This window comes from Panthera tigris, chromosome D2 (assembly GCF_018350195.1).
Source record: "Panthera tigris isolate Pti1 chromosome D2, P.tigris_Pti1_mat1.1, whole genome shotgun sequence".
NCBI classification, from domain to species: domain Eukaryota; kingdom Metazoa; phylum Chordata; class Mammalia; order Carnivora; family Felidae; genus Panthera; species Panthera tigris.
The window spans coordinates 31,493,919-31,520,504 of NC_056670.1; the positions used below are offsets into that span (position 1 = coordinate 31,493,919).

At 55.2% G+C, this 26,586-nt stretch overlaps 1 protein-coding gene across 1 annotated transcript in view; it reads left to right on the plus strand.

Moving 5' to 3' along the window:
- SLC29A3 (solute carrier family 29 member 3) overlaps positions 1–26,586 on the plus strand; it is a 42,745-nt gene that overhangs the window by 8,555 nt on the left and 7,604 nt on the right. Inside the window, exons 3-4 of the mRNA XM_042960647.1 lie at positions 15,947–16,029; positions 23,344–23,570. Coding sequence (XP_042816581.1) covers positions 15,947–16,029; positions 23,344–23,570 — 310 coding nt within the window. The remainder of the gene's footprint in view (positions 1–15,946; positions 16,030–23,343; positions 23,571–26,586) is intronic.

Consider the following 26,586-nt stretch of genomic DNA (forward strand, 5'->3'; position numbering starts at 1 on the left):
GCACCTCCACGAGGCAGGGCTGTTATGATCCATGATGAGAGTGCCCGCTTCACAGATGGGCACACCTCCCCCACTGAGCTGTGAGCTCGTTGGGGAAGGTGAATGCAGCTCTCTTACCATACATCCCTGTGCCCTCGGCCGGCACAGTGCCCAGCACGTCGTAGCAACAATAAAAATTTGTTGCGTTACTTTTTGTATGGTTGGGGAGGGGGGCCCCATCACCCCAATCCAAGATAGGGATGGCCCGGGTCTGCAGAGGACCAGAAGAAGATCCGGGAGTCACGGTGGCCACCACAAAAGTAGTCCTTTCACGGGCGTTGCCACGGACATGAAGCAAGACCCTGACGTAGGGAAGGGACACAGGTTGGTCTAGTTCAGCAGGTGGGGGGCCTAGGACATCCCCTCATTTATAGCACCCTCACCCTGGCCCAGCCCCTCAGGACTCCCCTCCCCCCCCCACCGAAAGCAGCAGAGCGTGACTTGGAAGCTATTCCTATGAATAAGGACAGACATCTCAATCCGGAGAGGTGGGGTTAAAGGAACCAGGGTAACTGGCTTGGAGAAGAGTAAACTGGAGGACAGGTTATCAGAGGGGTCTTGGCAATGACCTGCTGACTTTATAAAACCCCTGCTATGAAGCCCATGCCTATCCGCCTTTGGACCTACCAGGATAACCTGGTGAGTGAGGTACTGTGCTCCCCAGTTTCCTAACGGAGTAACTGAGGCTCCCTGGTCCATGGTCATCTGCTAGCGAGTGACAGAACTGGGTTCTGGAGCAGTCCAGAGGTAAGCAGGGCCTGTGCTGCTAACCAGCGTGCTCTCTGGTCTCTCCATCTACCCCGGTGGAATAGACTAGAATCCCGTGGCGAGCTTTTAAAGCCTACCTGCCTGCCCCAACCACCCATCCGATTCTAGTGTAATCGAAGGAGGGGCCTGGGCACGAGCATTGTTAAGTTCTCCAGGTGAGGCCGATATGCAGCCACATGACCCCAGTGAACCGTTACCGGGGGGGGGGGGGGGGGTAAGGAGGCGCTGTTCTCTGCCGCCACCAGAGCACCCACCGGATAGATTTAGGCTACATGATGAGAGTTCTCTGGAAGAACTTGCTCCCGGACAGGTCGTCAGAGCTCCCCTCGGCTGCCGGCTTTGGGCCCCCTGTGCACACAGACCCCGGCGGCATCTACACAGTGTTCGAGATACCACCCAGAGGGAAGCGCTCTCCAGGAGCCCAGCCACTGTGCTGAGGGTCCTGGTTCATTCAGTAATTTCGCAGGATTTGTTAAACACCCTGCTGTGTGCCAGAGGCTTTATTTTCATTGTCCCTTTTGGTCCTTCCTACAGCCCCAAGGGATAGGGATTATACCCATTTTACAGAGCAGGAAACCAAGGCTCAAAAAACCAAGGGAGTCTGTGCTCACTAAGCGCGAACTAAGTGACAACTGGGACTCCAGCTGGGCTGCCGGAACCCATGCCGTCCATGGTCCTAACCCTGTCCTCCGTACCAGCGTTTGCAAGTGCTTTCAGACGGCTTTTGACCACAGTGCACATTTCACTGGGCAGGACTTGTGTCTGTGACAGAGACAGTAGCATCCACTCGAGAACAATCTCTGGTCAGAGTTGGCAAAGAGGAGCCAGTGATGATCTTATAAGTAAGTGGCTACAAGCCACCTAGGCTGAGGACGGAGAGCTGCCTTTGGATTTAACCTCGCGTGGGTCCTCTGCGGCCTTGGGGAGCAGTGCCGAGGGGGAGGGACAGAATCTGGACCCCAGGCTGTGAGCCAGAGGACACAAGAGGAACACTGGAGACAGCAAACGTGGAGAATTGTCTCTCGGAGTTTTGCTTTCAAAACTCCCATTCTAGGGGCGCCTGGGTGGCTCAGTCGGTTGAGCGTCCGACTTCGGCCCAGGTCATGATCTCGCGGTTGATGAGTTCGAGCCCGGAGTCGGGCTCTGTGCTGACAGCTGGGAGCCTGGAGCCTGCTTCGGACTCTGTGTCTCTCTCTGCCCCTCCCCCGCTCATGCTCTGTCTCTCTCTGTCTCAAAAATAAAATAAACATTAAAAAACAAAACAAAACACCAAAGCTCTCATTCTAGAGGAGTGAGGCAGGAGTTCCAGGGAAGTGTGGTCAAGGAGGGTATGGATTTCCTGGTTTGGTTTTATTTTTAACTCAGAAGAGAGAGCAGCCACTTTGTGTGCTCATGCAAGTGGCCCAGGAGAGAGGGGAAGGCTGGTGCTGAGGAAGAGGAGGACGCACGGTGAGCAAGGTCCATGAGCGGAGGGCATCGGCTCCGGTGCACAGTGGCGGGGGGCGGGGGGAGTGTCCCAGAAAAGAATGCAGGTGATTCATCCGTAGGAGAGAAGGCAGCCGACGATAAAAGGAAATAAAACTGTAGTCGTGACCCATTAGATGGATCTCAGATTCTTCAGTGGCTTGCAGCCTGTAATTTGAAAACCTCTGCTCTACCTGTTTGCCTCCAGCCAGCCATGAGAATGCATTTTGCCCTCATTGGACAGAGGAGGAGAGTGGAAGCAGTAAGTAACTTGCTGATGCCACAGGACTGTGGAGACAAGAGCAGGATTGCATCCCAAGGGTATCTGAGCCTGCATCGTGTTTCCTGGTGCACTTGGCAAATACCCAGATTCCCAGATCCCGCCCTGCTGGCTCCTTCCCCCCAGGGTGGGCCCGGTGCCCCTGATATATCAGGGAATCACTTCTCCATGCCACATGCTGTTCCTCCAGAAGGATGTAGACGTATCGGCATGTTCCTGCAGACCAATCCTAGTGCAACTCGGATCCCTCCAAATGGAAAAAAAAAATGCACGGACTCCATTTGGGAATCCGCTATTTAAGAGCAAAATTCCAAAGAATGGTGTTGAAACGCCTTCCTTCCCCCCAAAAGCCTATCGAGGCAGGATTTGATCTCCTGAAGGGGAGATAGCAGAGACAGTCTGGGGCTCCGGCAGGACAGGAACGGACTCCGGGCTTCCTGTGCAGGGCATGGGTGAGTGGCCATCGGGCAGAGAGGGCAGGCCCCTCCCCACAGCCGCCCAGTGGCTTTGGCTAGTGGGATGGCAGCCCTAAACCATTTTTAAAAATTAGAACCAAACGTGAGTCATTTTTTTTATTCCCTTGTCCACCCTCTGATTCTAACTGCAGGCCCAGCCAGCATGCTATTCCCAATAAATATACCTGTGATGGCTTTTTCTTCTGTTTTTAGCTCTCGCTGCGTCCTGCAGAGGGAGAGAAAAAGCCCGACTTGAAACGCTGTCAGTCATGCCTTTGGTGGCCTCGACTTCTCAAATACTCTTTTTATTTTCTCCGAGCGTGCTCGCGGCCTCCGCTCCCCACCCACGCCTTGCTCCCTGGCCCCCCTGGGCTATCGATCGCTCCCCACCCCCCCTCCGCCTTCGATTTTATTTCCTCCCGCACTCGTCCTTGGAATCCAGAGGCGATTTCCTCGACAAATTAGAACATGGCCTGGGCCTTAAGTGCTCAAGTGTCTCCTTAACTTGATTGATCATCGTGTGTATCCTGAGAGCGGAGCCAGACCACAGTCTTTGCCTGGTGCCTTCGTTACAGGGATCATCATCTGGGAGGGGTCTCTGGAGGCAGCGAGGGCTGGAGGGTCCTGGCTGGCCTCTCGGGGGGTCCTCTGTGTGTGTTGTTTGTGCACACACCTGAGGCCTGAGCGGCCGTGGTTTCCATCTCCCTGCACACATGTCAGGTGCTGGCTGGGTCTACTCAGGGCTCCCTCTTCTTCCTCTTCCCGGTGGTTGTCCTGGATTTCCTTCTATAGAGAACAGCTAGAGCACCCCCACATGCCGTATGCCTGGCCCCTCTGCCCCTCTGTCAGTCCTGGGACACTGAGGCATGTCGGCCCTCGGGGGACTGCAGAAGGGGCCTGATGAGAAGAGGGCTGTGTGGGTAGATGGGGTGTCTTCTTGGAAGGCCTCCTCCTCCTCCCCCTCCTCCTCCTCCTCCTCTTCCTCCTTGCCCTGGCCACGTGGTCAGGCTGCAGAAGAGGAAGGACAGGCCAGCCGGAACATCAGCAGTGACCGAGCCCCGAGTCAGCTCTCACCCCTCAGAGGTCAGGATCGCTTGCACGTGGATTGACGAGGCTCACTGTGTCTCTGGCCCTTCCCTCTATCTGGTTCTGAGTCCTTTCTCTGCCTCCTGAGGTTTCAGCCTGAAGGGCGGGTAGGCGAACAGACAGGATGAAAATCAGAGGCCAGCTTGCCTTGTTGGAGAGCTTGGGAGAGCTTTGGTGGAGGGGTGGGGTAGAAGGCTTGACAGAAGTAATGCTCCCCTCCAGCGGTAGAAAGACCTGAGGTCGAGGAAAGCTGTTTGGTTTCTTACGCTGTTTCAAATTTGCTGGGTGACTTAGGGCTCTGTTTCCTTACTTAAGAAACCAGGTGGGGGGGCACCTGGGTGCCTCAGTTGGTTGAGTGTCTGACTTGGGCTCAGGTCACGATGTCAAGGTTTGTGAGTTCGAGCCCCACGTCGGGCTCTGTGCCGACAGCTCAGAGCCTGGAGTCTGCTACGGATTCTGTGTCTCCCCCTCTTTGTCCCTCCCCTGCTCGCACTGTCTTTCTCTCTCTCAGAAAATAAACATTAAAAAAATAAATAAATAAAAATTTAAAAAAATAAAAATAAAAAAAGAACCGAGGTGGATGTTGGCCAGCTTTTTCTGCAAACGGCCAGATGGTACATAGTGGAGGCTTTGTGGGTCACGTGATCTCTTTTGTAAGCTACTCTGCCCTGTACCACAGATAATCCATAAACAAATGGGCCTGACTGGTTTCTAGTATTTACAAAAATGGAGACGGATAGATTTGGGGACAGCCGATTGCTGAGCCCTGGACTAGGCGCTCCCTTACAGGTCTTTCCCCACTAGTGTTCTGAGATCTGTTATAGAGGCACCTACCCTGGCCTGGGTTCTGTTTGGAACGCTGACCGCTGTCTGACGTATCATCTATTTATTTGTGCATGCATTTTGCCAACTCTCCTTGACCCGGCAGTCAGTTCCATGAAAGCGGGAACTTGGGCCGAGTCCCGCGTGCCTAGGATGTCTACTGAGCTCAACCAATACGTGCAGAATGATGACCTCATCTCTAAGGGTTTGCGGAGGGCCCAGCTGGTGCTGGGCCAGCGAGGAGAGGGACCAGGAGAAGGGCCCTCGTCTCAGGATTGTGCGCTGTGATCCCGCACTCGGGGTTTGGACTCACGGCAGGGTCATTGTTTGACCGGCACACTCGGGTGACACCGGAGCAGACAGTCTCCGCTGCCCGACCCGCCGTATGCTCTACTTAACAACGAGTTGGCCAAGCCTGAAACTTCCGGGTTCCCCTTTGTTTCGTTCTGTCTTCACGTACCCGGTCTGTCAGCGAGTTTTGCTCATTCCACCCTCCGAAACGTCTCAAGTGCCTCCGGTTCTCTCCTCCGTGGCCAGCTCCCCTGCCTCAGCCTTGCTGGCTGCTGGCCCTCTAAGGTCAATGCCGTGGCCATGGAGGCTACAGAGGGGGTCTCTTTAAGATATAAAATAGGCCATCCACTGCGCCAGGTAAGGGCACAAGCTCTGTGGACAGAGGGCTGGGTTGGAGCTGTGTGACTTTGGGCGAGTGCCTGACCTCTCTGAGCCTCAGTTTCCTCATTTGCAATATGAATCTTCCCTCAGAGGGATGCTGTAAGCATTCGGGACAGCAGAGTGCGGGGAGGGCTCTGGGAATGTGTGCCAGGACCAGGTTTCCCAGCTGGTTAGGATCCTGCGGTGGCTTCCTGCTGCACTTAGCATAAGATCCAAACTCCAATCTCTGCCTGTTCGCCCCGCCCCGCCCCTGCCTCCAGCTCGGTCTCCCCCTTCTCTCCCTTACTCCCTGTAATCCAGGATCAGCTTGCTTTGTCAGTTGCTTCAACGCACCAAACTCACTCCTGCCTTGAGGCCAACCAGATGCTGTTCCCTCTGTCCAGAATGCTTGTCCCCTCACCCCTCGCGTAGCTTGTCCTCGGGTCCAAACATCACGCCCCTCAAGAGGTCGTCTCTCACCACCCTCGCCAACATCAGCACCCCCACGAGGCTCTATTATAGCCCCTTACTTGGTTTTTCTGTTTATTGCACTTAATATAACTTACAGTCTCCCCCATCCCCACCCCTTAATTTGCTGTTTACGCGTTTTCTTGCCTCCCCCACTAGAACCTCATGGCATCCTCAGCCTCTAGCACATTTTGGCACACATAAGGTGCTCAGTCGTTACTGTCAAATGAGTGAATGGGCTCTATCTGCCTTCGCTGTTTCCTGAATGAAGAAGTGAATGGATAAACACATAGCCATTGTTACCTGCTGCTCCCCCTGAGTTCAGTCCACCTCACCTGCCGGGTGACCCCTGTTGTGCGCAGCACGGATCTTATCAGTGCTGTGCAGAAGCCTTCTTCCATGGCTCCCTAGTTCCTTCTGAGACAAACACCCCTCTTCAGCCTGCTACCTGAGACCATCCGTAGTCTCCCCTCCCTGCCTCCCTCACCTCACATGCCCCGTCATTTAACCAAACTGGAGCCCCCAGGGTGTCCTGGAAGGGGGCCAAGGAGAGGGGCCTGTGTGCTGAGGAGCCTGAGGAGGGTTGGGGGGCCAAGGCTCCATAGAGGAGCGGGGAGGTAGCCGAGCCCTGCAAGGCAGACAAGGGCCAGAGTCACTCTGGAGTTGGGGAGGCAGAGGGTGGCCAGGCCCAGGGAGAAGCTTGAGCAAGGGGGTGTGGTGGAAGCGTGGGGGAGGGCCTGGAGCCCTGGGTGGCAGAGGGGAGTCCGGGGGTGCGGGTGGGAGTGCAAGCCACTGACCTTTGCTAGGGATGTGGGATCTAGGGACAAGTGATCGACCTGGGGTGGTGAAGGAAAGCAGAGAAACTTTGAGGAGGGCCACCGAGAAATGGAGCCTCGGGAGAGGTGGCTTGGGGTCCTCTTGAAGGTGTGCCTGAAGGCCTGTGATTTGAGAGCTTGGAGCCGGGGCTCAGCAGGCCACCCAGGCGGGATTTGAAAATTGTTGAATTGCGGTGAAAATTGTTCTGGAGGCAGAGACGGATGGATGTAGGCACAGGGCTTGGGACTCATCGAAGCCGGGAGACAAGAGCGGCCCAAGGCAGGAGTGTGGGACAGAGGAAACTCAACGTGCGGCTCGGGAGGCACCTCTGGTGGCAGAGAGCAGAGGTGGACTGAGCTGCCTCGAAAGAGGAGGAGGAGGGGTGGCCCGGGAGTTCAAGTGCAGAGCGCTGGAGGGAAGGTGTGGCCGTCTCCTGTGCCTGCCGTGACCAGGAGCTCAGATGTGGGCACAGGATTTGCTTCTCACAGTTCTGGCGTCCAGAAGCCCCAAACAAAGAGGCCAGCAGGGCCATGCTTGCCCCCAAAGACTCTAGGAAGAATCTCGCTTGCCTCTTCCAGGTCCTGGGGGCTCCTTGGCACTCCCTGGCTTGTGGCCGTGCGATTCCGGTCTCTGCTCTGTTCATGTGGCTGTGTCTCGGCATCCAATGCCCTCTCCTGCTTATGTGGACACCAGTCATCGCATTTAGGGCTCACCCTGGTCCCGTGTGACCCCATCGTAACTAATTGTATCCACTAAGACTCTATTTTCCAAGTCAGGTCACATTCTGAGGTTCTGGCTAGACATGGGCACTATTCAACCCATTATAGCCGGGGTGGCCCATGGTATAAGGAGCCTGACCACGCCTTGGTTATGGGTGGGCTGCAAAGAGGCCCCTTTGGAGGAGTCTTTCCCCAGAGCAGTCTGGGAGGGGTAAGGGTAAGCATTGAGGGCATAGGCTGCCTTTCTAAGGAGTTTGTGGCAAAAGGGAGGAGGGACCTGGGGCTGGAGGCAATGAGATCAGACAGGTTGTTTTCCTTAGCTAGATGAGAAGGAAAGCCAGCAGTGAAGGAGAGATGGAAAATGCAGGCAGGGAAGGCAAGTGTTCATGGTGCAAATTTCCTAGAAGTCAGCTTAGGCCATGGGAAGAAGGTGTGCTCTACAACAGAGGTGGGGGAGGCAGGGAGGCTCATTCCCGAAAATCTCAGCCACTCTGCTTATCCCCTGGCAGGGATTCCAGAGGAGGTGTAAAAAAGGATCGCGGACTGGGGAGGGCCTCCAGGGTATTAAAGAGCAAGATTTACAGTGGCCCCAAGGAACCGGGGCCTGGAGGTGATCCATGAGGCCGAGCCTCGGTGGGCTGATGTGGGAACCAAGTACACAGGTCTGGTGGGAGCGCCTGTCCTTTGAGTGGCTGGGTCTGTCTGGCCAACATCTTTCCGGGCCTTACCTGTCCGATTCTGACCCAGCTTTGTTCTGCCCTTGGGCCCCTGGATACCCCATCAGGCCTTGATGGATCCGGGCTCCTGGGTCCCTCACCTCTCTGGGCCCTGAAACTGGCATTGCCCAGCTGCCCCCCCCCCCCCCGCCCCTCCGCGCCCCCGTTAGCTTTCCTGGGCCAGTGCCCCCACAGAACCCAGAGGCAGGAGGCCAGCTGCAGCCCTTGGGGACACCTGCCCTCGGCTCGCTTCGTGGCCGATGCCAGGGCGATGGCGCCTCCCCGCAGCATCCCAGGCCATAGAGCTCGGCCATCCGAAGGCAGCAAGTTTGCAGCAAACTATTCTTGGCTCCAGCCTGCTCGCTGCTGCTAATTTCATGCCCCTGTGATCCAGGTAACGCTTTGCTGCCTCGAGCTGCCACCCCCGGGCCTGAATCGCTTTTTCTCGCCCCGCAGGAGCCAGCTGCCTCTGCCGCCGCGCTCTTGAGGTGGGGGCTGCCCGAAGCTGCCTGGGAGCCGCCGGGCGGCCGGGCACCGAGTTAGTCTGCCGCAGCTCGTGACTAATTTGCTGCACTTATTTCAAAGTGCCCAAATCGCATTCAGGAGAGAAGCAGCTTAACCAGGGCCTGCCAGAGATAAACGGGCTCATTTCGGGGCCTCCCTGCCCGAAGAAACCTCTTTACCTGGACTCGGAGCCCAGAATTAAATTCTTCCAGAAGAGACGCTTAGCACGGAGCCTCTCGGCGTAGCGGAGGAGGGGGGAAGCGTTCCCCGTCGTAAAATGGGCCTCACATCTGGCCAGCTGGCTCCGGTGGGTTTTTAAATTGCGTTTGCAGAGCGGCTCTCCCCTTTTCCTGGGGTTCGCAAACTGGGCCGGAGTGGGGACGGATGAAAATGAGTTTCTCATCTCCATCACGAGCGGATCGAGTGCCCCGCACCCAGGCCAGAGCGGCTCCCCCACACCTAGCTGGCACCGCGGGGCCAGGCTCCGTGCCCGGTCTGGGTTTGGGACCCCACCTCCCCTCAACCCGGGGCGCGGGGCGCTGCCCGAGTTTGCACAGCCAGGAGAGAAGCTGGAAGCCTGCCCGGCTCTTCCCACCTATTATGTCCTCTGTACCATGGTCCGTGCTCCTCAGCGGACCGTGGCCATCCATTTCGGGTGGCTGACAGAAGTGACGGCTCTTCTCTGAAAATGTTTCCTTTTAACTCTGCTCAGAGCCACAGCCGTGTGGAAATGCCCTGGGGAATGGACCGTTGGGGTTTAAGGAGAAGAGAGTGAACCGCAGAGGGGAGAGGAATCAAACCCCGTCGTTTGCTGGCTTGGGCAGGTCACCCGTGTTTAAGGGCTGGGGCAGAGAGCCGATGCCTCCCTGATGGCACCTCAACTTCCACGAGCTGGTCCCTGCTCACTGCCGGGAAGACGCATGGGCTGCCCACGCCGGCCACTGGGGCGGCCCGGTGACATGCCTCAATCCCGGGGACGTCTGCGAGGCAGGCGGCCGCAGCTAGAGTGGCGAAATATGCCCCCACCCCACCCCTGCCCTGCCTGCAAGAGGAGATCTGCCACTCGCCAGGTAGGCGCCTCTGTGCAGGTTGATCCCCTCTGTGGGTCTCCGGCTCCGTATCTGTAAAACGGAAGCACATCAGCGCTGCCTTGCTCTTACAGGCTGCGTCAAGAGCAAAGGGCCTGGGGTCCGTGCAGGCCACGTGTGAGCGCTTTTGGTCACTTGGCAGTTACCTGGTGCTCCGCAGGGGTTCCGTGTTGCTACTTGGGTTACCTGACCAGTGCCAAGGATGACTTTCGGTGTTACTGCTGCCAGGGTGCTGAGCCCCCCTTGAGCCCCCAGGTAACTGCAGCATGCAGGGAGATGGTTGAGGGCAGGGAGTTTAGGTTAGATACACAACAAGAAAGATACTCTTTCTTCCTCAGCTGGGCCTCGCCTCCCATGGGCTTGGCAAATTCAGAATGGTGGCGGATGGGGCCACTCCCTGAGCACCCTGAAAGGGGGGAGGGCGTGGCGTGCCCTGGTTACATTCCTGCCTCTCCCAGCGTGTTTGGATTGAATGGTTTTGTCTCAGTTCAGCAGATTCCTGTCAATGCCCAGGAAGTCCGTTCCAACAAAGGAACTTCGTGAGTGGCGAGGAAGCATCCCTCCATGCCTTTGCACATGCTGTTCCCTCCTCTTGGAGTGCCGTCTTTCCACCAGCAGCCCCTCCTCCCCCATCTGTCTGGCACACTTCCCCCAGTCTTTCAGGCTACAGTCTGAGAGGGCCTCCTGTGGGAAGCCGTCCGGCCCCTCTTTCTGTCCTCCCGCCACATCTCGTGTCCACTGTGCTCGAGCTATAGGATCGTGCCAGGCCACGTGTTCCCAGAGGGCATCAGGCACCCTGTCTTTTCTCTCTTATACACCAAGCCACCAGCACAGTGCGGGGCACACAGGGGTGGCTACATCTTTGGTAAACAAGGGAAGGGGTTGTTAATCTGATCAACAGTGGCCACCCGGCCGGGCTGAGGGCCGTGGGATTTGCCTCTGGGTCTCCTGACGGCTTGGAGAGGCCTTGTCTTCTCATCACACCCTGCCCTGCTGCATCCACCCACCTTCCAGCCCTGCCTTCTTGCCGAATCAGTTTTCTGCCTGCAGTAACATAAGCCCTAGACCGATCTCCTTAGCACTTAGGTTTTCCATGGACTGTATAAACAGGGATGCCGTGGGGCCCCTGGGTGGCTCAGTCAGTTAAGGGTCGGACTTCGGACTTCATGGTTCATGAGTTCGAGCCTCACATTGGGCTCTGTGTTGACAGCTCAGGGCCTGGAGCCTGCTTCGGATTCTGTTTCCCTCTCTCTCTCTGCCCCTCCCCGACTCGTGCTCACTCGCTCGCTCTCAAAAATAAACAAACCTTTGAAAAACAAAAAACAAAAACAAGGCTGCCATGTTGCATAACTATGAAGAGCTTCATTTATATCATAGCTTCAGGACTGGTGCCTCCTGTGGGTGTGGAAAGCATAGCCTCCGCTGTCACCCGAGGTGGCCTGGTGCCACTGCCCCAGTGTTCTCCTCATTCCTGCACTCCTGCGTGGCTGGAGCTGGCCGTTGGGGTCTTTGGGTTCACCCTATTCATGGTCACGTTCGTCAGTCATGTTGGGGGGGCACCTGGTGTGATAAATAACAGAGCCTTTTGAGGCAGCTCTTAGGAACCAGTCCCAAGTGCAGGCGAACTATGGCATGAACCATCCCCAGCCATCGCATGACATAAGATTGCCCCATGGGATGGAGATGACAGGTTGCTTTGGAGGGGGCAGGCCTGTTACCAATGTTTTTGAACCAGTATTCAAACGTTTTTGCATTTCCTGGGGTAAAATAGGAGACGGTGGCCCCAACATCCCTTGGAAGAAAACGAGATGAACCCAGGAGGGAAATGCCAGCTGCGAGCCTGCAAAGGGCATCATCCAGGATGGAAAGGAGGGCCTTCACTGGGGGATGCTTCTTAGAAAGGAGCCCAAGGCCACACGTTCCATGCGAATGCCATCTCAGGGTGTGCAGTTCTAGGGAAGCAAGAGTGAGGGAAAAGGGAAGTGAGGCGGAGATGAGAGAGAGAAAACGCAGGCCGCAGCATTATTGGGCTGGCCACAGCTTTGCGACGAAACACAGCTGGCTGCTCAGGCGCCCAGCACACATCCAGAGAAGCCACGTGGGGCCACCGCATTTTTGAACAGTTGGTCAGGGGAGACGAAAGTCAAGAAGTTTATCTCTTGTCTCCTTTCCATTTCCCGCCTCTCACTGGTCACAGCCTGCCTCGCGGGGCTTCGCCTTCCTCGACTTCAGAGAGTGTCACCTGACCCTTCTCATCGTCACCCGGGGAGCAAGAGCCTCTGGGACGCAGCCCCGCCAGGACCCGGGCACAGGGGTCTCTCCTCAGCAGCCGGCTCCTTCTCTGGGGGCAGCAGTGACAGTGGCTTTATGACCGGGAGGTCAGGTAGCGAGGCAGATGTCCTGAGAGCCAGGCAAGGTGAGCAGATCTGGTGGTGGCCCATGAACTGAGTCCTGTTTCTTGGAATCCATGCACGCCACCCGCAAAAAGGATCCTAATTTCAGAGGATTTGACAAGGACCTCAGCAAGCATAACCTTTGTCCCCCTCGTGGGCAGACATATTGGTCTTCGTGTCTGGCAAGATCATGCTCAGCCATCCCTGTTTCCGATGAGACGCTGAGTTTAAACTACAAGAGGCTGGCGATATTCAGGAAAACCCCGATAGGAGGACCTCAGCTGTCTAAAGCCCTCTTTAATTAGGAATCTATTGCTGTGTAACGAAATACTACTCACTTTAGTGGCTTAAAATAACGCATTTATTACCCCACGGTATCTGTGGTCCAGGGGGCGGGGCACAGCCCTCGGCTCCGGGTCTCACACGGCCGCCATCAAGGGGGTCACCAGGGTTGTGGTCTCGCTGGAGGCCCGGCTGGAGGGGGATCACTCCCAGGCTTACCTGGATTGTTGGCAGAATGCGATTCCTTGCTGTTGTTGTAGGACTCAGAGCTTCAGTTCCTTGCTGGGTGTTGGCCAGAAGCCTCTCTGAGCAACTGGGGGTCAGTTCTTGCCACATGGGGTTCCCCAGCATGGCCACTTGTGCCCTCTAAGCCATCAAGGGAGAGAAGAAAGGAGTCCAACGAGACAGGTGCTACCATGTCGTGTAACATACCCCCATACACACGATCACAGATGTCGGCCCCTTGCTTGGTTAGAAGCAAGTCACAGGTCCCACCCACACTTAGCAGAGGGGATCACATACAAGGGTGTGAACACAGGAGGCTGGGACTGTGGGGACCATCGGGAGGGTCTGCCCACCACACCTCATTTTGCTAGAACTCTATTCACAGGCAAAAGCAGCAAGTAAGTAACCCCCCGCCCACATGTTTATATCAGGAACTAAGTTGAAAAAAAAAAAAAAAACCAGCTCCCTGGGGTATGCTGAGTCAACCCACATAACCATCTGCAGTCCCCAATCTGTACCAGTAGAAAAATGGCCCAGGGTCAAGTCCATTCTGCCCCTTCTGTGTGCTCTTTGTGAAGCAGAGAAAAGGAGCTCTGTCAACAGAAAGGGAGTCATAAGCCCTACTCGGGCGTCAATATTTAAAACCCTTTCCAACATTAGAAGGATAATTTTCTGCTTAAATATCAACAAACCAGAACATTCAATTACCTAGAAAATCCCCGTTCCTAAAATGTTCAGGGAACCTGAGCTTGCTTGAAAAAACAAAGACAGAGACTCTGCATCCCATGTGATGGTCGTTTGTAGACTGGCCACGGAGCGAGCAGCCACTGAGTAAAGGGAGCCTCGCCGGGGGCTCGGATTTGGGGCAGGCTTGGCCCCCACCTGCAGCTGTCTCTTCCTCGGGGCCTTTCTCCATGGTTCCCGCCTGCCACCTGCCTGGCCTCACGTAGGCTCAGCCACTGTGTCAAGACGTATTTGACTGAGTGCCTCGGACCAGTCCAGGCTCTACTGAGCCCATCAGGGCAGGAACAATGAGGTAGCACCTCAAAGGAGGAAGGCTATTTCTAAGGCTCATGGTTGATGGACCGCACTAGCTGTGATTATCATTTTAATTGCAAGGCCACCACAACCTGATATTCAGGGTGCAGATTTCAAAGACCGCAAAGCACTCTGCAGGCTTAAAAAGGGACCGTGGAACAATCCGTTGCAGACCAGGAGGAGCTCGTTATGATATCTTTCCTTTTGCACTCCACGCTGCAGTCAGACTCCCCCAGAAAGGACAGATCTGACCCTCTCTTTCAAGGTTTGACTCCGTTCCCACCGCTTCGGGGACCTTTCCCCAAACTGGTACTCGTTCCCATTCTCTCTCGTGATCCGCCTTCCTGGTCCCACTCCCCCATCCGGAACCCCTTATAGAACACACTGCTCCTACCTCTGACTTGGCAAAAAAACCCCACAGAATTCTGACATCTCTCCCTGTGGTGTTTTGAGATGAAAATACCTTCACACTCTATCCTACACTCCCAGTGGGATGCTTCGTTCTTAACGGGCAAGAAGCATGTCTCATTCTCCGTAGTGATCCCTACAGTCGCCACACTTCTTTGCACATTGGCAAGCTTTTGCACACATTGTCCTTTGTGCTTGGCACATTTGCAACTCAAAATATTTCCTCAGTGAAGTCAATCTGGTGAGCTTTCCAGAGTAGAATATTCACAGCTTCTTTTTTGTTTTGTAGAGTAAACAATATACTTCATATAAAGCCCTTGTATTTGGCACACAGTAAATGCTTAATACGTGTAATCTATTACCACGGTTCAGAACTCATGATCGTTACCAACCTGGGGTTCGTGGTGGAACATACAACAACCAAGCCAAGATCTGTCAGCCTTTTCTAATTTTTTTTAAGACAGGTATATTGAGAGATACCAGATACACAGTAAAATCTACTCTGATGAGTGGACAGTTCTCTGAGTTTCGAAAAACGCTTACTGTTGGGGTGCCTAAGTGGCTCAGTCAGTTAAGTGTCCGACTCGTGATCTCGGCTCAGGTTGTGATCTCATAGTTCATGAGTTTAAGCCCCGAGTCAGGTTCTGTCTGACAGCGTGGAGCCTGCTTGGAGTTCTCTCTACCTCCCTCTCTCTGCCCCTACCCCACTCGTGCTCATTCTCGCTCTCCCTCTCTCTCAAAATAAATAAATAAACTTAAAAAAATTAAACACACACACACACACACACACACACACACACACACACAGTTGCCCTATAGCTTTCATAATCAGGATTTCTTTGTCGTGTGGTCTCATGTACACTTCGTCTAGAATAACCCAGAACTGCTTCTAGAAAAATGCCCTTTGTCCTCATCTTGGCCAGTCTAGGAGCCATTTTCCAAAATGGCTTTGACCTTGGGTAACAGCTCTATTGAGGAAGCAAATCCAGAGTTGGAACAAAGTTTCCCTACAGGGATAAGTCTTGGTGTATGTCTTTTTTTTTAAAAAAAAAACTAACTTTTTAATGTTTATTTATTTTGAGAGAGACAGACAGAGAGTGTGCTTAACAAGGAGCCCGATGCAGGGCTCGATCCCACGACTGTGAGATGATGACCTGAACCTAAGTCAAGAGTCCAACGCTTAACCGACTGAGCCACCCAGGGACCCCAGGGTTGGTGTATTTCTCAGAGGCCTCACTTGGTTGCAGGAACATGAGAATGTGGCTGGGTCACAACACGCATTTGGATAACTGAAATTTGGCAGTGGGCAAAGAAGGTCGGTGGGGCACAGTCTTTCTGTGTATACGTGCTCACAATTGAGTCCTGTCCCCATTGCCTCCCCTGTGGATGGACACGTAGAATAGGTGGGAGTGGAAAAAAAAAAAGAATAGGTGGGAGTGTGGGCTGCAGAGCATTGGGGGGCCTGAGGACAGGGACAATGTCTTATCCTAACTTGTGTCCCCAGCACTTAGCACAGCTTATGTTGGCGTCTGTCGTGTGACCGAGTAAGTGGTCCTGGGTCGTAAAGAGGCGGGCCCATGGCGTCTTGGGCTAGACTTATCCATCAGTCGTATCTGAAGACAGCGGGGAGAAGCCCCCCAGGAGGGCCCTGGCTCCGCTCTCGAGTGGGGCCCTCCCGTCCCTCCCGGGTGACATCAGCAGCCTCCTCACTTCTGTGCTTGCAGAACTACTTTGAGAGCTACCTGACCGTTGCCTCCACCGTTTCCTCCGTGCTGTGCCTCATGGCGAACTTCCTGCTCGTCAACAGGTAGGCCACTTCCTTTCTCTGCCAGCCCCTGACCCTCACCTCCTTGCGTCTCCACTTGCCTTTCGTTCACAGCGGCTGCTTTTCTGCTGGCTTCAAGGGCAGCAGCCTAAGTAGGAGGCAGGCAGCCCACACTCCTCCATAACGATGGAGAAGTCAGATCCGTGACCTCCCGATGGGATGCCCAGCTGGGGAGCTGGTCTTTCACTTCCCAGCCACACGCCGTGGCATGGTGTCAGCAGCCGGCAGGAGGCATGTGGGGACGTGGGTCTTCCTCCTTTCCCTCTCATGGGAGCCTGTCAACAGCTACCTGGGCCGCAGACTTAGCAACCAAAGGACAGCATGTAGATGGCAGCGGGGGGTTGGGGGGGGGGGGCTGGGGAACAAGGGAGGCTGGTTTCCCAAGCATTTCTGAGAGCCGTGGGAAGTTGAGAGGCTGGCACCCCCCCAATCCTGGCTCTCGCTCCGGGGGAATGGGTCACCGGCTCACGTGTTGACCACTCGCAGAGGGTCAGTGGGGAACGTCTGACACTGTGTTAGAGTGGGGGCCGGGAGAGAGCTGTGGAGAAAGGACTGATTTAGGAAGTAGCCAGGCAAGTTAGCATGGCCCTTAGTCCCACTGGGGGACTATTGCCATCCACTGTCAATTTAGGTTCACAAGAGCAACAGCCCTAGCTACTCTGCCTACGTTGCCCCTGAGTTACCACCAGAGACCTGGGCTTCTCTGGGCACAGCCTACTGAAACCTTAGCTCACCGATGGCCAATCAGTTTCACTCAGTGCAGCCACATTTATCGTGACTGCCTGGATCTCGGGTGGAACAGGACCCTGAGGCAGGTCCGGCCGCAGGGAGTGTGCTGCGATTGATTGGTGATGTCTGCTCCGCGCATGGGAGGAGAGAGGGCAGCACCTGTGCCTCACGTGTGCTAAGCCTGGATAGACCGGTCTCTCCAAACATAAGCTATGGGGCTGTTCCAATCCCCTGTCATTGCGCTAAAATGCCCCCGAAGCACCGTGATTTAAGACCGTAACCGTGGTTAGTATCGCTCAGGATCTGGGAGTCATCAGGCTCAGTTGGGAGCTCTGGCTTTGTGTCTCTCATGTGGTTGCAGACAGCTGGGCTGGAGCCGCTGGGCCTTCCCGGCCCCTGTCTCCTTCTCCTCTCCCCTCCCCTCCCCTCCCTCCCCTCCCCTCCCCTCCCCTCCCCTCCCCTCCCCTCTCCGTGGTCTCTTGCAAGTTGGCCTCAGGCAGGAGGATTTTTCATGGTGTGGCTAAAGAGCAGGTGCTCCAAGAGATCAAGGCAGAAGCTACAAGGTCTCTGTAGCCACATGGTGGCACTGACGTTGGACTCAGCCGGTCAAGGCACTCACCAAGCCCACTTGGTTTCAAGGGGACACAGACCCGCCTGTCAAGAGAAGGAAAGTGAAAGGATTTGCACCCATTTTACAACCAAGGTGCAGGCTGTAAGAGCGAGAAGCAGAATGGGGGCCAGATGGCCCGAGGGCTTTGCAACCCCAATCATAAGCCAGCTGACCCTTAACCTGCCTCCTTGTGCCTTCCCCTGGTGCACAGGGCTACCCTCAGTGTCCTCAAAGGTGGGGTGCCGCCTCCAGAGGACCCCCCCCCCCGCCGCTTCCAGGAGGAGGCAGAGGAATGGAGCTCAGAGCAGGGCCACGTGTCCCCTCAGCATTGCCAGCCCCTGGAGGGAAGAGCTGTGTCCTTGGCAGAGGCTCACAGGAGGGAAAGCAGGAAGAAAGGAAGGGGACACAAAGGGAGGAGGAGGATGATGAGGGGGTGACAGCCATGGTGGAGAGCCCCTGGGTCTCTCACTACCCCCTCCTTTTCAGGACTCTCATGATCCTCTCTGTCCACTCGCCTGGCTGGCCCTAGGGATGCGGTTTTGTCCAGCAGGGATAGCCCAGGCTCGTACAAGTGACAGATCTGGAGTCATTGTCTGAACTATAACAAACGGTTGACACCTGGTGACACACAGCGACCCGGGAGGGAGGCCATGACATTAGCCACTTTTCAGGTGAAAGTCAAGAGATGTACCCAAGACCACAGGACCAGTAAGGGATGGCCCAAGCTGGCATCGTACCTGGGAGTGCCTCCTCTGTGGTCATGAGGTCTAGCAGGCCAGAAGCCAGCCCGGGACAGGGGTCAGCAGTGGTGTCAGGGGCCAGCAGTGACAGGGATCTAGGAGAGTAATCTCTAATAAGAGGAGTTAGCACTTTTTTTTTTTTAACTTGTATTCAACTTTGAGAGACAGAGACAGAGTGCAAGCAGGGAGAGGCAGAGAGAGAGGGAGACACAGAATCCAAAGCGGGCTCCAGGCTCTGAGCTGTCAGCACAGAGCCCGACGTGCGGCTCGAACCCACAAACTGTGAGATCGTGACCTGAGCCGAAGTCAGATGCTCAACCGACTGAGTCGCCCAGGCGCCCCGAGCATTATCTCCTTTAATCCTTACAACAGTCTGAGAGCTGGAAACTTGTTACCTTGTTTTATAGATGGGAAGCAGGCTCACGGAGGTCACATGGCCATTAGCAGGGTGAAGCCAGATGAGAACTGGAACCCTTCTCGCCCTACACCTGTACCTGGAACCCCTGGACCACTTGCCTCCTAGTTTGCCAGCCCCTCCCTACAGCCAGAGATGCATCACAGACCCGGAAGGAAGGAGATGGTGAAGAAGGTCTAGGTCTGTCTGTAGCGGGGACAGTGGATGGCCAAGGCAGCCACCCTCCCGAGGTCAGGCAGGGAGCTGGCTCTGAAGGCTTGACGTTACAGGGCACCCTCCAGAAGGTCCAGCCCACCCCAGGACCTGCCCTTGCCCCTCTCCTGCCTCCAGCAGAAGGGCGAGGGCAGTGTGGGGAATGCTCGCAGGCCTCCATCTGTTTCTGGGTTGTGGGAAGATGGTTTGGGGCTAAGCTGTTTTTTATTTAATGTGCGAGATTGAAATGTCTCCTTTTTTCCCCTCCTGGAGAACCCTGGCTTTCTCTGACTGGCTCATCCATAATCTCCAAGTGTTTTATTATGTTAAATCTGCAGCATCATAAATACTTATGAGGAGGATTTACATTTGAGAGACTTATGAAGAAATCAGTCCCCTGGGGTGCTGAGCCCTCATGAGCAAGGGGGTGGGGAGCTGGCAGCCCTCTCAAAGAATCTCATATTAACGTGGCCTGCCCCAGGGTCCCGGGGCTGAAGCAGTCATCTTGGCTATCCCCCGTCCGAGAGCAGAACCACGGACTCCAGGGCAACGTTTGCCTGGACTTTCCCCACAATACTAACGGCATCGCCGTCCCCTGGGCCACGCTCCCTGCCGAAGTGGAAGAAGCAGAGTGAAGCCAGCCTGTCCCACCCCCTTAGTGCCTGTGGGGTGGGCTTCTTGCCATAAAGCTTTATGGGCATTGAAAATAGCCCCAGGCAAGATCCCTGAGGTCCTGGGGCCCAGGGATCAGGGATCAGGAGGAGAAAGGGTCCTGTGGCAAGTAATTCCCAGGTAAGGAGGAAGCCTGTGCAGGTGAGGGGCCTGTGGGGGCAGCAGAGCGGAGCAGGAACTGCATTGCTCTTGTCCTGAATTTGGCATTTACCTCCTCGTCTCCCACTCTTCCCTCGGCTGCCCGCCCCCGGGGGTGCTGGGCGAGAAGCCCCCCAGCTCTCTCCAAAGCAACCTTCCCATTGGGGCAACTAATTACTGTGCTGTGGCAGGCCCCAGAAGCTCCCGTGATGCCATCAGCATTCCTGGGGTGGACTTCGTCTTAGGCCGGGTCTGGGAGGAGGTGGTTAGAGGCAGAGGCCGCTCTCCGAGGCTGGCTTCAGGGGCTGCAAGTGCTCCCAGGGGTCTCCCTGCTATGCTGAGGGGGTCAAGAAGCAGAGAGCGACCGGGGGTTAGGCCCAGCGTGAGAGCCTCCCTGCACTACCCGTAGCCCTTGCCTGCTTGTGCATTTACTAGATGCTCACCGGTGCCTCCCGGGCCCTGTGCCCACCCTGGGCCAGTGGGAGAACAAGACGGGCCACTGTCCTCCTCATGTCTCCCAGGCTGTCCTGGGCCTTCTTCTTGCCCCAAGGATCATGTTAAAGCTTTTTGGCATCGGGCCCCAGCCTCTCTCTCCACTTGATTTCCTTAACATTTATAACCGTAAACTGGAACATTATATTGAACCAGGCTGTGTGCCCTTGCTAGCTCTTAACTTTGGGGTGTTGGGGCAGTTCCAGTTGCTGGGAGAGGGTGGGGGGCACGGTGTGACAAGGTCGGATGTGTGGAACTACCCCAAGCATCAGAGGTAAGGCCTGACCACAGCCTCCAGGGCACTTGGTGTGCACTTACACCCAATACTCTGGGCCCCCAGGGGCCCAAGTGCCCCATCTGCTGCCCATCAGCTCCTGCGCAGGGTGAGGCCCCTGCAGACCCTGGGAAGATGCATCCTGGTGTGGGGTTCCCCAGGAGCAGCCCCTGGAACAGGGATTTAAGTGAGAGGAGTTTACTTGGGAAGTAAAGGTAGAAGAATGGAGAAAAGGGATAGAAGGAGAAGGCTGCTAACACAGGATGCCTATCAAACCAGCTCCCATAGAGAGTGACCCAGCTGGACCCGGGGACTCTGGGAGCCAGTGTGGAGCACACACCTGAGGGGGAGGGAGCTGGGGTGTTTATCCACCCACTTCCCCATCATTGGTTGAAAGCTGCTCTTGGGGCGTGTTAATTACCTGTCACTTGCAGCCTGCTTCCTGGTAGAGGCAAGGCATAGGGGTGGAACATCTAACCATGCTGCTCCCCAGCTAGCAACGCTGAGGTGCCTCTTGGTGCTAGTTGGAATTCTTGGTAATAAACAGTAGTGACCCGAAAAGGGATCACATTGTCCGATCTAGGAGATTGCGTACGTCCCCAGGGCTCTCCTTCTCTTGCACCGTCCCTGGGCTCTGTGTGTGTGTCTGCCTGGCTTCATCCCAAATGTGATCTCTCTCCGTGCAGCCGGCCAGGTGGCAACCAGCAGCCCCCAACACGGTCATGGCAGAGAGTGAACTTCTCTCCACCTTTCGGTCCTGGGGAGGACTGGCTGACCCTGCCTGGCGCACGCGCCAATCCCTAACCCAGGGCAGCGACCGGTGGCATGGGACGCTCCAGTCACCCCAGACCCACTCATCACGTGGGTGATCATCATTTGTGGCTGGGTCAGTGTGGACAATATGGCGGGCCACCTCTCCAGAACAACTTGGCACACAAGGAAGAGGGTTCTTCTTTTTTTTTAATGTTTATTTATTTTTGCGAGAGACAGAGACAGAGTGTGAGCGGGGGAGGGGCAGAGAGAAAGGGAGACAGAATCTGGAACAGGCTCCAGGCTCCGAGCTGTCAGCACAGAGCCCGACGCGGGGCTCGAACTCACAGACCGTGAGATCATGACCTGAGCCGAAGTCAGATGCTCAACCGACTGAGCCACCCAGGCGCCCCAGGAAGAGTGTTCTTTGGGTAAAGGGATGCTGGCAGACAAAGCCTGCACTCCAACTCTATACCCTACTCTGGAGATCAAGTCTTGGCACTTAGCAGGGAGGCAAGACCCTCCAGGATAGGGCTCTGCTTCTCTCCAGCCTCTGCCCCCAGTCTCACCTGCACCCAGAGGCCACTTCAATTCCCTGAACGTGCCGTGCTCTCTCTCTCTCACAAGACGTGTGTGCTCACAGCCCGACACACCTTATACTCCAGCTTAGCACCTGCCAAAAGACTGTGTGACACCCAGGGTGGGTTTGGTGCCCCCTTGGACGTGCCCAGGATGCCCTGTGGCCCTCCCGATGGAGCACTGTCCCTTGTCTGTCCTGTGTCTGTCCCACGCAGCACAGTGCTTGACACACAGTAGTTGCCCAACACACATTTGTGGAATGAACACACCAGAGAGAAGGTGTGTTAACAGAGCTTCAGCAGACCCGGGTCCTCATCCTTGCTCCCCACGGACTCACGCCGCGACCTTGAACTGCCTGTTCGCTTTCTCAGGCTCCCCTCTGCCCCTTACAAAGCAGAGGCAGCACCTGCTCTCCCTCCAGCGAGGATCAGAACGAGGATCAGAAAAAAACTCAAGTTAGCCTGGGGCTGCAAAAGCACTTTGAAAAATCCTTGCTTCTCGTGCTCATCATTTCACACCTATTTATGTACATATATATGTATTTTTTTTTTCTTTTTACCTTTCAGGTCTTTCTTTTTTATTAAAAAAAAAAATACCCGTGTATAACTAATCTGGCTTTTCTCCCAGCCCTCACCCACTGGTTAGCGGGAAAATTAAGCAAACATCCAATCCGGCTTAAAGCTTAGTCTAATCTGATGATTTAAACAGCCCCTTTAGATGATATACTCCCTGGAATAAAAATGTGCAGTTTCTTAGAGAGCCAGCCTTCTCTGCTTCTCCCTTCAGGGCAGTGTCTGGGCAGATGGGGGCTGGGAGGAGTGTATACCCTACTCAGTTGGGGGTCCGCCCTGGGTGCAGTAGCCTGGCATCAGTGGCTGCCCGTGACAGCTGAGACCATCCCAGGAGAATCCTTCAGTTCTGGACCACCCGTATTTCCTTCCTTCCGGGGACGTGGTAGAGTGTCATTCTGAGAGCACAGACTAGAGCCAGACCTCCTGGGGTCTCAGCCCAGTGACGTGGAGCAAGTTCTTCAGCGTCTCTGACCTCAGTTTCCTTCCCTGTCTGTGCAGGAGAGGAGAGAGAGCCTGTCTTATGGGGCTGGTGTGATTCAGCAAGCCAGCACATAGAAAACATTTCGAAGAGTACTTAGCACAAATTAAGTACTCGCTGGGTGATTGCTGTATGAGGATGATGATTTTCTGCCCTTCCCCCCCTCCCCCCGCTGCTAAGTTTTGGGAGAGGGAAGCCCAGAGGGTGGTTGCTCCGTGGAAACATTAGACAGAGCCGGTGGGGGCTCAGCCCTGTGGTGGGGGAGCGGGGACTTGCCTCGAGAGCCCCCATGTCCTCCTGTCCTTGGACCTCACAGCAAGATGAAAAGAAGCAAGATGAAAAGGAGCATTTTCCCTGAGCTGATACTTCCCCTTGAACTCTGCACCCTCCCCTCTGCAGAGCCTCCCTTCGGGTGGATCCATTCTCCTCCCTGCTATGCAGACGCAGAAGCCAAAACCAGAGCAATGGAGTCACTGACCCAAGGCCACAAGCCAGTGAGCCAGAAAGGCAGGATTCAGGCTCAGGCCTCCAGGCTGCAGAGTGGGCCGTCCCAGCCACTGAGCTCACCTGCTTCCCTTGAGAACCTTCGCCAACCCTGGTCTGGCGTGGGAGGCCCCGAGGGGATCTCTAACCGCTTCTGGCATCCCCACTCCAGGGTTCCGATTCGTGTCCGTGTGCTGGCCTCATTGACCGTCATGCTGGCCATCTTCTTGCTGATGACCGCGCTAGTGAAGGTGGACACCTCATCCTGGACCAGTGGCTTCTTTGCTGTCACCATTGTCTGCATGGCAATCCTCAGCGGCACGTCCACCGTCTTCAGTAGCAGTGTCTTCGGCATGACTGGCTCCTTCCCCATGAGGAATTCCCAGGCGCTGATATCGGGTGAGAGCTGGGCTCCAGGCAGCCGACGACGAGGTCGGGCCCCCTGGGAGTCACGCGGTGGGGGGAGGGGGAGGCAGAGGGGAGCATGCAGTGGTCCTTCCAGAAAAGGAAACGACTGTTAGCTGTCGTTTAGCTGTCCACTATCTGTTATTGGGTAACAAAGCACCCCAAAACTTAGTGGCTTCAAACACTAACGGGCATTTCTTTGGCCCACACATCTGTGATCTGGGCAGGAGTCGGCAGGGACGGCGGTGGGCTTCCCCGAGGCATGGTGCCTGGGTCTCTAGAGTGAGCATCCCCGGAGACCCAGGCAGAAGCATCATTTCCCTTCATGACTTAGACGAGGAAGCCATTTAGGGCCACGTCTACCGTAGCCACGAGCCCACCTGGATTTGAGGGGAGAGGACACAGACCCACGTGTGACAGCGGGACAACATGAAAACCATCCTGTAAGAAGAGCAGGCGGGAGGGAAGCCAGTTGCAGCCAATTTTGGCAAGAATGTGTGCCTACCAAGCACTGTCTCCTGGGACCGCATCCCTTTCTCCCCTTCCTCCCTGTCCCTGCGCCTTCTGTCCCCTTCCGTCTTTCCTCTTCCTTCCTCTTAGCTCCTCCCCCTTTTCTTCCTTTCTCATTTTATAGAAGACTTTGTGCCAGGGATTCACAGATGAACAAGACCCAGCCTCTCAGCAGCCGATAGCCTGCCTAGCAAATAAACACCTCCATTAACCTTGAACTCTGGCATCCTTTGGGGACGCAGCTGTGTGACTCGGGCCAACCCCTCTGGCTGAACTTTGATGCTGATCCTAAGCCTGGTGTCCAGGCCTCGGCAGCTCTGCTCCCTCGCTCAGATGTCCCAACAAGATAAAAAGGAGGTGGGTCAGTAAGAATCTGTGCTTTTGCAGAAGACACCATCCCTTAAGGCAGAACCAGGGGCCCAGCTGCCCTGTTCGGTGTCTGGGCACGTCCCTGTTGTGTGAGGGAATGCCGTAAGCATTTGCCCACCCGAGAAGAATTTCACGAAGAATCTGCTCTGTGTCCACTAATTAATCATGCCAGGCTGTACGTGGCAGGGATGACAAATACCTTGCACAAGTGTGCCCATGCCAGTGCCAGACATCACTAATAGATCCGCACCTTTCCTCCTGAGCCTCTGAGCCCTTCTCAACTCACCCACTAGAGGTGTTTGTATCACCAGATCGGAGTTCAGATGTGAGCTCAAGTCTGTTTGCCATTTTCGCCATCAGATTAGGCTTTTGGCTGTATCCCGGGAAATCCTGGGGCCTAAAGGAAAATAAAGAGGACCCGTTGCCAGGTTTCTTTCTTTCTTTCTTTCTTTCTTTCTTTCTTTCTTTCTTTCTTTCTTTCTTTTTTTAATGTTTATTTATTTATTTTTGAAAGAGAGAGAGAAAGAGAGCACAAGCCAGGGAGGGGTCAGAGAGAGAGGGAGACACAGAATCTGCAGCAGGCTCCAGGCTCTGAGCTGTCAGCACAGAGCCCTACATAGGGCTGGAACTAAGAAACCACGAGATCATGACCTGAGCTGAGCCAAAGTCGGATGCCACCCAGGAGTCCCTATTCTAAGTTTCTGGAATACAATCCATAAGCCCCTAGCAGTGCTTCAAGAAGGACACGCCTAGCCTGAGGGAAATGGCCCTGATCATCACCAGAGTCTCCGAAAGGAGTCCTTGTCCCCTCCTCTCCCTCCATCCTGCAAGGGGCCTTTCAGGTACAGTTGGCCACCTGTGAATCTTCTAGAAAAGGGGACTCTCCTATGAATTTTTCAGAAAGTCCGTTTTTGAAAAAGTGGAGAATTCTGGTACACAGGCTTCAGTATTAATTACCCTGGGCCCTAAGCCAGTATCATCACTCTGTGGCGCCCCCATCGGGTGTCCCTCCCCCTGGAAAATCGGAGGTGGCCCCGTCTCCCAGAGACCCCCCCACCCCACCCCACCGGCCCCCATCGCTTTTCGTCCAGAGGAGCCCATCTGTGAATTCTGTGTGTGTTGGCATCTGAGGAACAATTCATTTGTTTTGGACTGGTGTTTTTTTTAAACCCCTCATTTGCATGTATTTCCATAACTGATGAGATAAAAGGAGGGAGTCATGAAAGATGAGCTCCCCGAGGCCTGGTTTGTTGTTGATGATAATATTGTAAATTCCCTACAAGTTGGGGAGAGAGAGGGAAATCAATAGGCAGTGATGTTAAGATCTCTTCCTCAGGGCAGCCGGGAAGTGTCTTACTGAAGTTTAGCTCCATTTCTTACAAAACACCCAGGTGGGGATTACAGCTTCTCGGAAGTTGGCTCCCTCTTGGCAAGGGGTTTACCCTGTTGTTGCCGCTTTGATGTAGGAGGGACAGAAATAGCCAAACGCTTAACTGGGAATCGGAGAGGCTTGATAGGGCGTTTCTGTGTGCCAGGCACCCTTCTGAATGCTTTATGTGTAGTAACCGTTTTTATCTTCACCGCAGCCCTTTGAGGTGGGTATGAGTAGCATCCCCATTTTACAGATGAGGAAATGGAGGCCCAGAGAGGTTCAGTGACTTACTGGAGGCCACGCCGCCAGAAGCGGGAGAACCGGTATTGGGCTCAGGTGTTCCGGTTCCAGAGTCTGAGCTCTTCCTGACTGTGCTAGCTTTCATTTCTTTGCCATCCTTTTAAATCCCAGTCTCTGGCCCACCCAGGCTAAGAAGGCTCACCCTGAGGCTAGGGAGAAAGGGTCGTCCATCAGGGCAGTGGGCTGTTCCCTGCAGAGCCGCAGAGGTGTCGGGCGGAGTGTGGGCGAGGCCCTACACTGTCCCTCTCCACTCCTGCTCTGTGCAACAGTGGGCAGAAAAGTGCCCCCGATCAGAGCTGTGTGACAATGACAGAGCAGCCCGTGCCCACGCCGACCGGCTTGCGGTTTGCGTTTTGCACGAAGCACCTTCCTGCCTCCTTGAGAATCCGTATCCCGATCCCCTGTTGTGGGCAGACTCATCCATTCAGCCAGGCAGTGCAACGTACCCACCAGGCCTCC